General features: G+C 40.0%; 1 protein-coding gene across 1 annotated transcript in view; it reads right to left on the reverse strand.

Annotated features, from left to right (window-relative positions):
* CNTNAP2 (contactin associated protein 2) overlaps nt 1-17,921 on the reverse strand; it is an 870,382-nt gene that overhangs the window by 473,356 nt on the left and 379,105 nt on the right. The window contains exons 11-12 of the mRNA XM_044419123.1: nt 9,849-9,872; nt 8,411-8,549 (exon numbers count right to left, since the gene is read on the reverse strand). Of these exons, the coding sequence (XP_044275058.1) occupies nt 8,411-8,549; nt 9,849-9,872 (163 nt within the window). The remainder of the gene's footprint in view (nt 1-8,410; nt 8,550-9,848; nt 9,873-17,921) is intronic.

A 17,921-nucleotide genomic window follows, 5' to 3' on the forward strand; every position in this document is an offset into this window, starting at 1 on the left:
ATGGAAGAGGAAGCAATAAATTAATTATCCATCAAAGAAGTAGTTCCACTCAAACCTTCACTATGTCAATGTGTAAGAGAGAAGTTTGTACACAGGGGAGCTGTGAATAACCAGAAGAAAGGATTAAAATACCATATATTCATGGGTTGATTCTTGGGAGTGTTATCTACATGTGGAGACTAATGTTCCTTTAACACTTATGGGGCAGTTGAAAAGCTATCCATCACGGAGGCTTAAATAAAAACAAGAACTCACTGCTTGTAACTATTCTTTGAGGTCTTGACCAAACAATGAAGGGGTAATGAAAGATCAGACTCAGCAATTGATATTTTCTTTGACAGAGCTTTGGATGAACAAATTTAATATATAAGACACAAGACAAAATGGGAGAATTGTCTTGGTAGTGTGAGCTTGCATGTGCATGTGGGAGAGAAAGAGAAAAAGAGAGAGAGGTGCCATGTAGCCCACAGAGCACACAAAGAAACAATGTCAATAAATTCAAGACCGGATTTGTTCTGGTGTTGAGTCTAAAAGTAAGTGGTAATTTTATTTACTGATGTAATGATTTTGAGAAGGTCAGCTGGTGTAATGGCATTGAATTAATCAATTGCTGGCATTTTAGTGAAACAAGCAAGAAGAAATAATCAAGCTGGGCTAAAGTTTACATGGGCTTTAATTGCAACAAGTTTTGTGTTAAATCACTGGCCACTGGCTTTAGGCGCACAGAGAAGCAGCATTGCAAAATTAAATGTCCTTGCTCTGGAAGTTAGATGCAAAGAGTTAACAGTATTTCACTTTTTAGAAGTCCTCTGTAGAATAATATGGTTGCTTCTTTTCTGATACAGAACAAAGGGGTGGGAGGAACGAGAGTCCTGACTGCCTTTACAAAAGCTGACAGACAATTTCCAGGTTGGATTTCCGAAATGGGTACCAGAGATGGAACCTGTCAGAAGCTGTCATGAAGCATGCATCCTGACTGCCACCGTTGCCAAGAAAATGCCTAGACAATGCTTGGAAGGTTATTTTAAACTTCCGAGTGCTGCCACTTTGATATGTGAAATATACTCAGCATTTTACAATGAAGCCTGCACTTTAAGATAGTAGGCAAAGGATTTAAACAGAACATAGGAAGTCGGGTCTGTGTGTGAGTGTGTTTAAGAAAGACAACCTGAGCAACTCAGGACCACTGCATACATTATGCAGAGGCAAACTCTGTTTTGCTGCTGACTGTATATGTAACAGGGAACTTGAATGGGTGTGAATGTTCTAACAAGAACTTTGTCTATAGAGTTGTGGAGGTGGGGTGGAAAGGGGACAAATAATAGGCTGATGAACTTCCTGAAATGCTGAGGGCACTTTCACAAATGTTTGTGTGTGTGCGCGCGCACATGCGCTGGGGGAGAGACTTAAATACTTGTAGGCCAATTGCTTTCAGAGGCTGCTTTTTCTATTAACCATTTCTAAAACAGGTTTTGTCACAGTTAGAAAGTGGTAGAAGTGCTCCTCTTGCATTTTGGGACTGTTCTACCCTGCTGTGTATCCTAGGAAGATGCCCTGTGAGACAAGAGAGCCCTAGAAAGAAAGGGGCACTAGAGTTCCAAAGAAAGTCCTCCGTGAGCAACTGACTGCTAAAAATGTGTTTCTCTTATCCCTGAAAGTGTCCTCAAAAGTAGTTGAATAGACTAAATTAAGATAGTCAAGGACTTGGCAAACTTCACTAAATTATAAACTGGCTAACTGGACAGTAATATAAAGTAGCAGAGCAAATCAGGCCATGCTTTTAACAGAATGAAACCACAACTCCCACAGAGTATACTGATCATGCTAGTCCATTTATGCCAAAAAGCTACCCTAATAGGAATATTATTTGGCTCAGCCTGAATGCTAGATAGTTTATAAAATTATGCTTGGTCTTTCAAAAATTGAAGTATCTGAGGACATCCCAAAGGGCTTATTTTTCCTGCAAGCATGTACTTAAACAATGTGGAAATGCCAAATAAACTGGACTGTTACACTTAAGTATTTTCTGCCCACAACCAATTACCAAAAAGGAAGTAGTTGATTGTATTTTGCGGTTGCTATTCTCCCCTTTTTAAATATCTCCTACTAACTTCATCCTGTGTAGAAATATCCTCAACATGAATTTCCTTTTCAACCCTCTATGTCTGCAATATAAAAGCTATAGTCTAACTTATTTGGAACACTGTATAGAAAAATCTATGAAAAGCTGTTCATTTTAACCTCCAGGACTATATCAGCTAATTCATTTAAGCTGCCCTTCAAGGAAGACATCAAGGATTAAACTAGAAACATCTGACATTCGTTTTCCTGAGGGATTTTGTTCTATTATTTCCCAGAAGAAACTCATTTAAGGCTTAATACAATTTCTTACCTAAGAATTACCTTCATTTTCTATCCCAGATAGGGATCTACATGCACACACAGACCTCCAAAGTGCAATTCTTTCTGTCTTGTGTATTTCTAAAGTAGGAGCATAAATATGAAACAGTGAAACCAGTCTCTGAACCCAATTCATCAATTGTGTGTGTTTGGAGCTTAACATCACTTTCTGTAAAAAGTAGTCTTCAATATTCCATCCCATTTTCACACTATCTCATCAAGGCTTTACCGTTACTAGAAAAAACAGAACCCAGGGTGGGGTTACACAACAGGAACAGACATAATTCTGAATGGCTAGGGTTGCCTGAGATCAAGCTCATGTTAAATCCCTACCCCAAGGGATACCCCCTTAGTGCACACCTTTAAATTTCTGTATATAAATGAATGGTTTCTGTATAGAAGTGGATCAAAAGCAAAATGCTGTATTTGGGGGATGTTTTGTGGTCAAGGCAAAGCCCACTGTTCACATCTGACACTAGATGGTCCGGTCCAAGTCCAATTCAGTACGGGGTGAGATATGTGCAGAACACCAAGACACACTGCATCCCAATAAAGAGCCTTGCCATGCCCTTCATCAGAGTAGTTCAAGAAATGTGGAGCAGAAACTATTGCCAAATGGGTGGCATGCTACATGTAATGAGAAATGTGTTGACCTCCACTTTAGAACATATATTTAATGGTGATGTAGAGCATGGGACAGAACACTTAACTTTGTGAAGAGTGAAAAAAACTGGACCAGCTTGAGAAGACATTCAGTGCTGTGCTTGGGATTATTTAATGATGGTTTAAGTCTGAGATGAGATTCACATAAAAGAATCTATTGTAGAACTGTTGAAAGAAACAAATCATAGCCAGTTACAGAAAATCAAAGAACTGGCTCAGAAATGACTACCTTATCCATTCATTTTGTCTTCTTTCTAAAATATTGCCTTGAACTATCTATATTTATTTCAATGCAGAGTGGCTAATGCACATGCTAAAACTCGACTAGCTGCAGATTTTATTCTTACAGTTATTAATTTAACTCCTAAAGAAAGTATATTACTCATATATTAGTCACCCACAGTGTACCAGCCCTGATTCAGATTGCAGGAGCTTTATTGATGCAATAACAACCACAACAAAGGCTTTGAATAAACCAGACCGAATCCCAGTAATTCCCCCAGAGCAGTGTAACAAATATTTTCAAGTATTCTTGATGCATGTTGATGTTGCCAGATTGTCAGGGATCAACAGCACTCTGTATCTCTTGTTGGAATAAGGTGGCTGAGGGGGCTGGGTGTGCTCTTTATTTTGCCTTTTTTATTTGGTTCTGACCTTGCAGCTTCTTTGGCTGCTTGGGATTTCAGGAAAGTCCCCTAGAAGACTTAACCAGGACTTCTTCCCCTGTGGTCTTCTAGAGTTGTTGCTGCTTGCTAAGCAAGATATCTATGGATGTTATTTGTTACTGTTAAAAGTCTTTTTTTAACAAGAAGAGGAAAGGGAATAACAATTCCACTTTCCTGAATAAGTATATATACACATGCATCAATCCTAGCTTTTCACATTGTTAATACATAGTACTGCAGTATCCCTGTCAGTTCAAGCAGTTCATGAACCTTGCCAAACCCTCCTCCTCCTCCTCCTCCTCCTCCTCCTCCTCCACCACCACCACCTGTAAACATGTGTCAATGACTCATGTCAAACTGAAAGGGTCATTACACCCTGTGACTGTATAATTTTGTACAATTCTGCAAAAGGGTTGGATTGGTCACATACTAGAAGGTCAAACAAAATACAGATGAAATCACTCAGGAGGCTTGCTTTCTTGGAACCTGCAAGCTGCTCTGGGGAACACCTAACCTCATCTAGCCAACTGCATTTCAGGTAACATTTCATCTCAGCCCCATCAATCAGTGACTGAATCCTGTGTCTAGGATGCTCAAATAGATATACAAAGAAGCAAAATGCTTGGGTAGAAATGGATAATCTACTGGTGGATCAGAAAGAGAAGTTCTCTGTCTGCTCTGCCAATCATGTTGTGGCCAATCCCCTAGGAAAGCCTGCATCTTGTGATACCTGAACATCATAATACCATGGTGTGAAGATACAAGTGCAGTTGCTCCATCCTCCCAGCATCCTGATTGCTTATTTCCAGAATGTGGCGCTTCCTTGCAGGTTGGAAGCCTTTGCCTTGCAGGTTGGGATAGCATCTCAGCCTGGGACTTCTGGTTCACAGCTCAATTGCTTGGCCTCTACATTCTAGTAGTTCATAAAAAAATGAGTTTATTTTGTAATCAAAGCACCTCAGAAATGCCTTTCTCGCAGAGTTGTGCCAATCAGTTGGTATCCCTGAGGCCTCAAATATACTACCTTCAGGTAAGCAATGATATCCCACCAAAAAGAGTGCTGGCCCTATCTCATAGCTTAAACTGCATGCATTTACGAAGAAAAAAGTAGGGCATGCCAATGAATCTTTGCAGCAAATAGGGAATCAAAGCATTAATATATGCACACACCATTGGCAAAGCAGCCTCAGAAAAAGTTCTGTTGCTGTGAAGCTTCATTTTGTTTGTGTATTCCAGCTATTTCACATGTCTTTAAACTACACTGCCAGATTTTCATTAAAATCGACATATGTTTAAATAATCTGTAATGACATATTGGATGGGAGGTTTCAAAATTCCTTTTAGCATCTCATTGTGCTCTCCCAGTGATGAAAATCTATATGCACTCTGCTTCGAGAAAGCCAGGCACAGTCAACCAGTTTCCCCAGGCTTCTGGGAGAAATCAGTTGTGAATAATAATTCCTCTGCAATGTGCTGTGTGACAACCCTAATGTACAACCAGACCATCTGGACTACCACAACAAACACAGTTTGTCAATGATAAGAAAAAGATGTGCAGGAATCCGAACTGTCACTTGCTGTACAGCATATTGATCACTTTGGCAATTGTGTGACTTCCATTGTAAGTATTCTTGTAAAGGGTGCTGACCCGGGAAATACAAGCTGCAAGAATTGCTTTCTGAAGAATCTGAAAGGCCTGTGATTCTTACTGCTTGGGAATTCTCTTTCCACCCAGCTCCTCTGCCCAACATCATAGCTGTCTTTCTGGATTTGTGCAGCAAGAGGTATGAGAGAACAGATGTTTACATTGGGGTGGGGGGTGTCTCCCTCCACACACAACCTTGAATGTGCAAGCTGGCACAAGATACCAGCCCATACACACTAGCCAGTTCAGGCAGACCTGTGTGAGCCCCTGCTGAGGAATCTTGTTAATCTTATCAATGTTTCTAAACTTCCCTTACAATTCCTCAGATGTTTTTGGCCAGATAGGAATCAGAATAAAGGATAAAGCAGGATAAAGCAGGATAGCTCTGGCACAGATCATTTTGTAGTCCCCCTTTTCCAGGCATCTGCTTTTTTTTTTTTTTTTTTTTGACCCATACCTTTTTGCTTTTAAAAAAGTGTAGATTGCACTGGGAGTGTGATGGTTCTGCCGGAAAACATCAGCCTTGGCTCCCAAGTGCTTGCTATTTATGTCTTTTTGTACCCACAATGGCTGGTGAGTGAGACCCATATTCCTAATGCTTGGGAAAATCCACTTCCTATTGCCTGCAGTGACCAGTTCATATCGGTTCCTCAGTTGATATAGTTGGTAGAATAGCAAAAGCATCATCTGTTAGTCTTACAAAATTTGCTCACTGGAAGTGCCGCAAAAGTTGAACCATACATAGGTCATTTAGTTCATTTGTGACAAATAGAATGACCCTTCAAAGAGAACTACATCTTGTCCCTGACACATAGCTTCTGCTGAAAACAGCATCCCCCATTATGCATAGCTGTGGAAGCAAGATGCTGGACTCCTTCTAAATGATACAGTTGTGGATATGGGTTGGGTGATGCTCCAACATGATGACATCATGACATTGGTAGGTGTATCTAAATATTACAGGGGAGGGAGGGGAAGACTAGACATCACTTTTGGGTAGCATTCTCATGTCCGGAGTAATATCAAGTTCTGCCTTCAAATGATGGATGAACCTGTCAAGAATCTGTTTGAATCTGCTCAGATTCTGATTATGCCAGCATTAGTTTCTCTCAATCCCATTTTCATAACTGTATATAATTTTTCCTTGAAAATCTACAAAAGACTGTACATTTTTCATGTGAATTTTCTCCAAATACATGCATGTTGTATGCACTTTTGCAAATATATGTGTGCTCTCTCAAGCAATTTCTCCTGACATTTTATAATGCACTCTTTAACATAATATAATATGTACTTTTTTGTGTGCACTTTCACCAACAGATGCATATTGTGCATGCTTCTTTTTAAAATTTGTATTGAAAGATTCAGAAAAATTTAAATACTAAATTTACATTCAGTAAATTCTGGCTTATATGCCCAACAGGGAAGTGCAAATTATGCTTAGCAAGTTTCTCACCCAGCCCTGCTGGAATAATGTCTGCAACTGCAGCTTTTGCTCATTGCAAATAAGTCAGAGGATGCATTTGCCCTTGGCTGGGAACTGCTACTCACTGGGAAAGTCAGGGCCATTCCATGCATGGCAGCCTTGTGCATCTGCACTAACATTGCTGAGAGTCATGGAAATGTCAGAGCTACGCAGTACAACATGTGCAATATTCATACATATTATTCATTGTTCTTTATACTAAACAAGAAGGAAAGATGTTATAGCAGAGGACAATGATAAGAACAGTACACGGTTTAATTTGTGCTTTTAAATTTTTTTGTTAACATTAAAGATGTTAGTCAGCTATGATTTTATCATGGGCAAGTATAAACACCTGTTATAGCCCTTACAGGAGTCTAGTTCTTTCAGGGATCCTGCTATTGCAATAGCATTCCAGCAGACTGATTTTTCACAGCCTAATAAATCTCAAGTTGCCACGAATCCCCCTGGGGGAAGAAAATTGCTTCATGTGCTAGATATGTACTGAACAAACAGCATGGGCTGTAGTTCTTTTCAAAGTTACATTATCTATATTTTAATCTTGTATACTGACACCAACTGGCTCATCTGTTCATTTGGAGGAAAAGAGTAAGCCTTGATGAATAGCTCATCTGCATTATTTCAGAGCAGTCAACTGTAGAGGCATATGTGGATTTCTTTATTCAATAAATCTATACATGCACATAGGAAGCAAGGGTGCTTGAGCTACTACCATTAGCTGATGTAGGCTGATAACCAAAGAGGCAATTCCACTATAACAATGGCAAATCCTGATGAGCAATACCTTTGTGAACATATAATTATTCTTTAAAGAACTGGTGTTGGTAGTCTCTTAATCGGCTTAAGGAACTGTGAGTGGCTACAAATGCCTTCTATGTAGGAATCTGACATGCCAAGAAGCAGTCAGAGGAGCTGGGGTATGAAGGTGATGATGCTGAGTCACTTCCATATCTTTAAGTGATTCCTAGAAACATTTACAAACCCCTGCTGTGAATAGCCATATGATAAGTCCTTTCACACAATATGTTTGTCACACAAACCCTTCGCCTCCAGAGTTCTGTGATAACTTGCATGGAACATTAATTACCAACTACTGAGAGCTCTGCTCACTAGAAGCCCATTTCAATCAGTGGATGGTTCTGATTTGCATACACCGTTTGGGAATTCCAGTTGTGAGATATGGGGTTCAGGCATGTGCAACTGGGCAAGCAGAAGTGGACTTCTCTCTCCCTCCTTTTCATGGCAGCTCCTTCAGCTCTTTGAAAGTGCTACAGAAAGGGTCATGGGATGCTGATGAATGGGCTGAACTGTGGTGTCATGGGAGGGGATGTCCCTGAAAATCAGGCAAAGGCATCTTCCATGAGCAGAGCCCTCCCATCAGTGGAAAGCAAATTCTGGATCAACCCCAAGATATTGCAAAGGTTATTGTAAACCTGACTAGCCCTAGAAAAATTAGTTAATACTAAATATAGAAAAACAGTTATTTTTCACCTTCATCTTGACATGCTTATGGTTTTACATCCACCATTCCATTGTTTGTTTAATGCTTACCGATCAATAATGGCACACATATCAATGCTGACATTGGCAAAACTTCCCAGCTTTCCTTGTTCTATGGCATGCAAATCCACCAGTTGATCATCCACATGAATAAGCTGCATGCAGCCTTGAAATGACAGCTGAAGGAAACCTGTATAAAGCACATAAACAGGGGACAGTGTTATTTTCAACAGATAGTTCAAGCAAAACATTGTATTTGTGGCTCATCAAGATGCATCATCTTTCCTTCCTTGTGGTTCTTACTAATATTTAAAAGTTTTATAGGGTGGTTGTAATTTAAGGGATAGCTGTTTTAGCTGTTTTAATTTTGTGTTTTAATTTTGTTCTAAATTGCCTTGAATTTTCTTAAAGGCATCTAAAGCTACAATTGTTTGATCCCTGGTGCAGACACCAATCCCCCACCCCCCAGTCTATAAATTGAGGGAAAATCCAAGCAGGGATTTCCTACTTCAAGCCACCACAGGAAGCTCTGCAGTGGCTTGTTTTCCAAGGCCAATGTCACAACCTTGGAAGGAGTTGGGCAGAAGGAAAAAAGGGGGCAGGATGCTGAGTGGGGAGGGGAAGAAAGAGAAGGCATGTGAATCCACATGGCCTGGCTGCCACTCATCCCGACTCATAGCAAGGTATGCCAGTGAGACAGCCTGCCTAGCTAAAATGCTTTTTAGGTAGAATTAGAGGGGAGCAACCCACTTATCCTGTCTGGCACTTCCTAGCAGGACAGACTGTTCCAGCCTCAGAGCCTTCCATCTAAAAGGCATCAGTCCTTTAGGAGTGCACTGTAAGTCATCCAAACATCAACAACTTGTGGAAGTAGAGCTTGCTAAAAATCAGCAATTTTGTGAAAAACAGAAATAAGGGCCTTTCCCAGGGGAAAGAGGGTAGAATATAACATGCTGGCATTGTCTTTGTGGGACACTTGTCAGCTGCTAAAAAAAACATAGCTTTTGAGCTGAGTTGCAAATGATCCTAGAAACTCAATGCTATCTGTGGAAAATGTATCCTCGCTAATCACAGTCCATAAACCCACAAAGCTGCATCTTCTTGTAGCCACAGGACAATGGCAATGCCCACTGAGGATGGAACCTTTTTTGATGCAATGGAATGACCTGTTCATATTTTGTGAAATAAAACAGAAAGCACTGCAGTTGATCAGCATGTTGCATGAGCTCTGATTTTAATAGCCTTCATCAACTAATCAATAGTTGACAAAGACCTAAAACTTTTTGGTTCAATGCACTCCAGAAGAAACAAACAATGGCCTAGCTGTAGTTCCTTTAAGCCAGCCAGCTGCTCTTGACCTGCACTGGAGAGTGCAGTGGCTGATTCATACAAAGCAGAAGTTGAGCTCCAGGCACAAGAAGCTTTCCGGTATGAAGGCAACCCCTCCAATTGTTTGGGATCACATTTCCCTTAATCCCTAACCACAGACTATGTTGGCTGGGGTTGATGGGATCTGTGATGCAAAGCATAAGGAGACCTCCACTTTGCCTCTTCCTGTCCAAGGCAAGGGGAAAGTTTGCTTGCTTGTTTTTTGCCTGTAGTCTAGATGGACATTAAAAAAGTGGCTCTTGCAATCTTATCATGGCCCACTTCTACTATCCTGTTTCAGCAACAGATTCCCCCCCCCCCCCCCCTCTGTGTCTCTCAAGCTACTCCTTTTATATCCACTTAAGGCATTATTTAGCAGAGATTGCAAATGCCAGGTTCCTAGGAAAGGATTCCAGTTTAACCTTTCTCCATTCAATAAGCACTGAACAACTACAAATAAAAAGGGCTACACGAGATTCCCTCTGTATCTAAACACATTAAATAAAAACCCTCAAGGATATATAATTTCCCCTCCTTTTCTATCATCTTTTCCATGCTACAGTGCCTTATCTGCTAACCTCTAAAAACAATTCTGAGAATAACAAAAGCATTGCGTACAAACATATAATAAAGCTTTCAACAATAGAAACTATTTTTCATTCTATTGTAAAACTACACTATATTTTGAGCACTCTGCTTCATACAGTAGTGTTTCTGAAGAGATAAAAAGTACTGCATACTTGTGCATTTACACTTCAAACAATCTTCCTATTGAACACAGAGTTGTGATAGTTTGGATGGCTGGAGAAAAGAGCACTGCTATTGCTTCCCATTCTCTCTCTCTCTCTCTCTCTCTCTCTCTCTCAACAATTCCTAATTTGTAAATGACTTTCCAATTATTCAGTTTGTTCTCTCAGGATGGGTTAGGGGTTATTATTCCCAACCTGGGAAACTAAGGCTGTCAGTGACTTTACTAAAAAACACCAAATGGATTCATGGCGAAAGGGAAGCTCATTCAACTGGTGGCCAATTTTAGGAATCTTACCAAAGTCTAATCCAAAGATTGTAGAAACAGCTAAGTTGCTTTTGTTTACCTATCAAAGAAAATTAATTTGTTTTCAAAAATTGAGATCACACTTCGCTGCCACCTTCTTCCACTGCAATTATATAGGAACCCAAGGTGCTCTCCATCGCTCCATTTTATCTATACAGCAACAACCCTGTGAGACAGGTTGTGCTGAGAATGACTGTAATGCTACACAAACTACACTGGAAATAAGTTTCACTGAATCCCATAGGGATTACTTCTGAAGAAGCATGCAGAGAAGTGTTCTGATAACATTGTACTTCTTCATGAACTTCATGCAGTGCTCTGCAATGAGATATCATGGTATATTTGATGCTACTGACTGAACTTATCCTTCCCCATAGGAGTAAGTTGTGCAGATCAGCTCTTAGATCACAGTTCCTCCACACCTCTAGAAAAGGGCTTTTTGGAATTCTATGTTAATAATGATACCATGCTGATGACATGCTAATTCACATCCAAGTGCACAAAGGAGTAATGGTATCTTTAGGCACTCAGAAATACTTGCTTTTTGTATTGCTCCTTGGAGAGTTATTTTCACCTTCAGAAATCAGTGAAGTACTGGGTGAAATGCAATGGCTTATCATGTAATGAGAAAAAGTGACTAAATGGGTGTATGCAAAATTCTGGTACCAGAGCTTATCTTTAAAGCTATTCATGGCCCAGAACCCATGCATCCTAGAGATACTGTCTTCTAGCATGAATTCCCACATTCTCCATAGGTTGGGATCTATTCCAAATCTCTTTATGCACAGTACTGACATGACACTATGAAACAACCTTCCTGTCAAGGCCTGTTATTTTCATTCTGCTTTCCAGAATGAAGAGAAAATCCCATTTATTCTAGAGGGCATTTCTCTGATAACAGTCTTGCATTTACTGCAACTGCTTTTCTGGTTCTGTTTGAGTTAGTGATGCCTTCTGATTTTACATTGAATAGTCTTTATTTCTACACGAGTGGCCCTGAGCTGCTGAAAGGTGTCACAAGAAATGATTTGAATAAATAATAATAATTCTATCAGTTCTGTCACTTACATGCATGAGTTGGTGTATTGCTGCTCTGTTTCTTTAATGTCCCCCCACAAATACTAGTTTCTTTCTCAAGTAGCAAAACAACACCTTGGTGAAGAAGTAACTCCATAGGAGTGATAGGGATTCTAGCTAGGGAAATTCAGGGAAGAGAAAAATAGGTTCAAATGCAGCAGGTAAAATACATCTCTAGTCCTTTTCCCCTTCGGGGAAAAATATGATTTAGAATAATTTAACAAATGGGAGGGAAACAGTGGAGAGAATGCAAACCGAAGGAGCCCACTTCACTAAATGGATGTAAGAAAACACCAGAACGGACTCCACAAATGCCAGAGGCAAGGCCTGCCTCTCCTTTTCCTCCCTGAACAACTGGCAGCAGCCAATCAGCGTCTTTGTGTTCCTCTGGAAGCATGGTTTGCTACCATGGCAACCACAGATACAGACAGCATCCAGCCAGGGAAGAGAGAGGGAGGGAGACCATATATTGATTTCTCAAGCTAGGTCAGTTCCCTCATCACCATGGCTCCCACTAACCAGGCATCGGGGCCGGCCAGCCATGCAGCCATCCTCAAACAGTTACTGAAAGAAGAGGAGGTAAGTCTTCCTGGTGGCACAGTGATGGCAGACAGCAGATGGGGCATGTGCCAAGGATATGGGAGATCATGGCTTGATTTTGAGGTTGATATGCAGTACAAAGGGAAGGAGAGGGGGCAAGTAAAATTGCTGCTGACCTGCAATTTAATGACCTGCAGCATTGATTTTCACAGCTTAACAACTTCCAAAGTCCAAAACTTAGTATTTCACAGAAAAACTGTAACCCTTTCTCTTTGGCATGGTATTCCATAGCTTGAGTTAAGCAGCCATGGGCTGATTTTAATGCGATGGGGCATTTTGTTTTTACTGCATTTTTCCCTTTTTTTTTGAGTGGAACTCCCTACTGCTACAAATTAGGCAGGCTGCCAACCCTTCTGGGTTTTTGGTGTTAAGACTTGCTTTTGAACATTGCTTGGAAATATCTTTCATAAATATTGTTAGATAATTAAACATTACTTTCTCTAGTCACTTGAGAAATACTAGACTAGAAAATGAGCTAACAAAATGATGAGTGGGTATACCTGGGACATATCTGAGAAATGTTGCACATCCAAACTTTCATGAGAAATAAAAATGCATTTGTAAAAATGCATATGATACTTTTACAAATCATATTGCTGTAACGGTGGTTACAATTCCCACAGATATGACACACAGGTCAGTGTGACCCCTATACATATCTAGTTTGCCGACTGAGTTTGCCCACTGAATTCAATGAAACATACTCCCCATCTTAGGTACCATAACTGTTTCACTTTAGGTGGAATTTGGGGCAACTTTGAGGAGTCTAAATTTCTGAGAAATTGAAACTTACTAAAGTTCTTTCAACCATCCTTTAATTCCTATAGATGTTTTATCTGATCAGAGCCAATTTGCTTTATGTTTCACTTTAGCAAATGCTAGGCAACTGTAGAAGGTTTCTAACTATCTCTTGCCATGAGTTGGGCATTTATAAGCTTACAGTGGGAAGCATAAGGAGTTGGTTATCATACTCCCACAATCAGCTGGAAACTGGAAATCTGGTAAAAAAAAATCACCCCATGATGTAACTAAATGTGATCGATAATGAGCACCTCATATGGTTGTGCCCATCCATTATATTACAATGTGAATGCACATTACATTTAAGGATGCCTGCCACACACTCAATAAAGAGGTAGCTGCAGGAATTCTTTGTATTGCATGAGAAAGTGCTTCTCTTTCTCCCATTTGGATCAACCTGACCCATTCACTTTGCACTAACCATCTTGTACTTCATTTCAGATGCTAGAAAAAGTCCAAGATTTTGCTAAAATGATACGAAGGTAAATGGATTTTGAAATCCTGTTTTCTAACTGTGCACTTTAGTGACTAAAAGCCTCTTTTCATTCCAGAAACAATAAAGTGGAAAGTCTCTGGGGTGGCAAAGCTTTTGGCACCCAGCTGAAAATGCAGATAGGAGCAAATCATAATTGATGATAAACACTAAAACTTCCAATTCCATGGCTTGATTTAAGTCAGTTGCTGTGCTGGGTTCAAAAACCACATCAAAGCTTGGCTGTGGCATGCAGATAAGAACCATTAATCTGTAATGAATGGCAATCCATAATCAACAAGTTTATGACTGCTACTGGTGCTTATTATTTATTAAGTTATGCACTAAGCAATCAAGTTCTGTTGTTTATGCACAGAGATATCCCATTCCTCCTACAAACATAAAGAATTGTATCGCCAGGTTCTTAACATTAGGACATATTGAAGTGCCTTAAGATTGAGATTTTTAATGAATGACCATATAGACTTGCTCAATTATTCTCTAATTTATGTTTAATATCAATGTTTGTATCAACTAACCCATAATATGAAGTTCTCTGACCAGCCTTTGGAGCTAAATAAGTCATTAGAAATGACAACCAGAAACAAAATTATATATATATACAGCAACAGTGAAAAGAAATGCAGCAACAGAGAATATAATATAAGTTAGGGTATAAGCCAATATGGCTGCCTATAACTTTCCAGATGTTAAAAGGTATGGACATCCTCTCATGCATGAAGAAGGATTGCCTCCACCCTTCCCTTCCTTTCAACTACACCTACATAATGGGGATGTCTCCACTGAAAGGGACCTCTACCCAGTAGCTACCTCTTATGCATTTTCTGGTTGGAGTGCCTGGATAAGTCTTCCAGAAGATGACCTCAAGGATTGGTAGGGACATATGGGAAGGGGTGATCCTTCAGATGACTTGAACCCAAACCATTTGAAGATTAAAACCACTACTGTGAAATTGGTGCTTTTATCAAAACTCCATGGTTTGAGTCTCCATGAAAGTCTTTTGACCGACTGAAGTTTCTGGTTTGCTTACATAGTTCACTCCACCTACAACAAACTACAGTATTGCCAAAGAGAAAATACCAGAGCATGGATAACTGGCAAAGCAATGTCCATCCAGTTAGGCATAGTGGTCTAAGTTGATAAAGATGCTTTGAGCCATTAGAACTTCTACAGCTGCAAACCCAATCCTTTAGAGAGATACAAACCCCTCCAAAGGAGAATAGATAGCACTTAAAATGGCAGTTGCCATTACCTACTGGCAGTACCACCATCAACTATTTGACACACATTACCATGATTTAGAAGGTCCACTGCTTCATCTGGATTTGATAAAAGGGAAAGTTAGAGGTGGGCATAATCTCCTCATTGGGGACACCTCAGCCCAGACCTCTGGGTGCAATTTCCTAGTGTTTCCTTACAGACGTTAAACATCACATGGAGTAAAATAGAATTCCATGGACCCTGAAAACATATCTTCCATGAGGTAGATCAATAATCTATCAGCATCACCTTCTGGAAGAGACAATCCAACTAGGTACTGAAGCACTGTCAAAAAATCGTTCCAGCTTGGGTGCCATGAATATCTAGGTAGGAATATAACTGCAGGAAGAAAGGCTAGTACAACTGAAGTGTATACACAGTGGGCTGTCAATAGCTTTGTGATCACAACTGTAAAAAGTATTTGCTAAGTTATTATGCGTATAGTTCAGATGTGTAGAAATGCATGTATCTTGCAATAAATGCAATAAGAGTCACATTTTCATATGCAAAGAAGAATGTGCTGTCAGGCTGCTTTGTGCCGAGGTGTTGTGTTTCACATCATGCCTCCATTCCTGTAGCTGGGAACGTGGCAAAGCTATGTGCCTGGAGCTGACAAAACAGGAGGACAGATGTTTTGCAAGGGGCAAGAAGAGGCAACAGGGAGAAATGAAAGAGGAGTTGCACTATGCTAACAAACAACTGATGATGGTAAGTTTTGAAGACAAATGTTTTGTTTTATTCATGTAGGTACAGTGGATGAAAATCTTCTCATTCCAAATTTTCTTTGAGGCCTGTGTCCTACTTTCCTGAGAAAATAACCTTCCTTGTACCCCATCCCACCTTGAAGTCAGTCATGGGCACTTGCACCCATTGACTGTGATGCAGATTCCCTATTTTACTTAAGTCATAGTGAAATCTCTGTTCATAACATATATGATGAAACGGAACACTTGGGAAATGGGGATGCTTACTTTACATTAGCAATATGCATCGGTAACAGGGGCACTGGTGGTGGTGGGGATAAGGCAGTTATCTTTCCACTGCTAGGAAGGTTTCACTCTTGTTACCAGTGACTGGATAGGAGATTAACTAGCAATGTTAGGAATGCCTTCTTCAGTTCCATGATGGAGAAAAGATGGGATATAAAAGTAGAATAAATAAAAATAGACACACTCCAGCCAAAAGTAAGCATTTTTAAAAGTGTTCTTGATGGTCAAGTAGGACTATGAATATGAGTATACTTCATGGAAACTAATGGGCATTAAAAGTGCTTGAGTTTGTGCATGGATACACAACAGCACAGAAATAATCAGTCAACCTTCCTACATCCCAAATTAATGCAAAGGCTAACATTTTGCTTGCCCCATGTCCCGCAGATAGAAAAAAGCTCACAGAACTTCCTTTTCTTGATGTCTGCCTTTGCCCCTTCCTCTCCTACCCCCAGTCAATGCCTGAACAGGGTTCTCACCCACTGCATGGGATCAGGTGCCAATGCAGTCAATATCACCTCCTTGGTTTAGAGATAGTTAAGGGCATCCATATTTACAAAAAGGAATACTGTTATGCAAGAATGAAGTAGTAGTGGAAAATAGACCACTCAGCACTTTCTGAAATCTAAAAGAAGCAGTGGAAGATGAGTTGTTAACAGCCTTTTCCCCACCTGCTAGGTTCGGCGAGCAGCCTTACATCATCTCTTAAGCAAGGAGCACCTGGAATACCAGCTGGAGCTGAACCACTTGGGCATGTCATTCTATGTAGAGCGGTTGTGAGCATGCATCTTAGAGCACAACTGCATTCATACAGTAATCTCTGCCTAAAGAGAACCTTCACTCAACTTTTTGATACCAAATGCTAGGATGATAAAGAATAATTAAAGACCTCTGGTTAAGTGATGAAGTATCCTGAGAAACATTTGCATCAAAAAATGGTACCAATTTTATTCATCAAACATTTACATAGGGAGCAGCGTCAACTCAAGTAAATGTAGGATGCAAGAGAGATAACATGCAAATATAGAACATAGTCCAACCAGGGCTAAGCACTATGGTTCATGCACTGTTTCTAGATGAGGCTTTTATCGCACCATTGCTTTGCCTCTTTTACATAAGTTTGGAGTGGGTTCAATTGTCATCATCTTTCCTCTGATTTTCCACTGCCTCCGCTATCGTTGTGCGTGTGTGTGTGTTGAGGAGAGAAAGCTGGATTAAATGTACAAGGTCTTTTGATTACTATTAGGAGCCATCTGTATGGAAACACTGAAGGATTTCAACAGGGGAAATTTAAGAATAAGCTTCATTAGTCTCCCACTGGAACCATTAGCTCTTAGAGCTGCTTAAATGTTGCCCTGAGATGGGAAATAAATGGTCCAAACCTTAATAAAAATGGTATAGGCATACAGAAAGAGGTTGAAGAAAAATCAAAACATGTTTCAAGCCATGCTGGTCCTTTGGGGGAGCTGTAGAGCAATAATGTGTCTATTAAATTATCCAATATTGAAAGTTTCTAATTTAATAAATTTGGACCCTGTCCTTCAATTAAAACACATCAGGGAAGCTAACATTCAAAGTATGTGCAATAACACATCAGAAGAAAATAACAAGCAAAACAGTTCAAAGCCAAGAGGTAAAGTTGCATCCACTCAGGTCCTTTTTAAATTCTTCAAAGGACTTGGGAGTAAAAGAAAAAAAAAAGGGGGGGTGTTGTCTGGTGCTGAAAACATGATGATGTAGGAATGAGGTGAGCCACCCTGAAGAGAGCCATTCCAAAGTCAAGGTGTCTTTCTCTTCAGTTGCCATACCTCATTCAGGGGCTACAAGAAAAAAAGCCTCCATCAATGTCCTGATGGAATAAACAGGTTCATGTGGAGACAGGAAATTATTAAGTAATTAATAGCTGTATATGCTACTTTT

This window comes from Varanus komodoensis, unplaced genomic scaffold (genome assembly GCF_004798865.1).
Source record: "Varanus komodoensis strain SLA01 unplaced genomic scaffold, ASM479886v1 scaffold10, whole genome shotgun sequence".
NCBI lineage: Eukaryota > Metazoa > Chordata > Lepidosauria > Squamata > Varanidae > Varanus > Varanus komodoensis.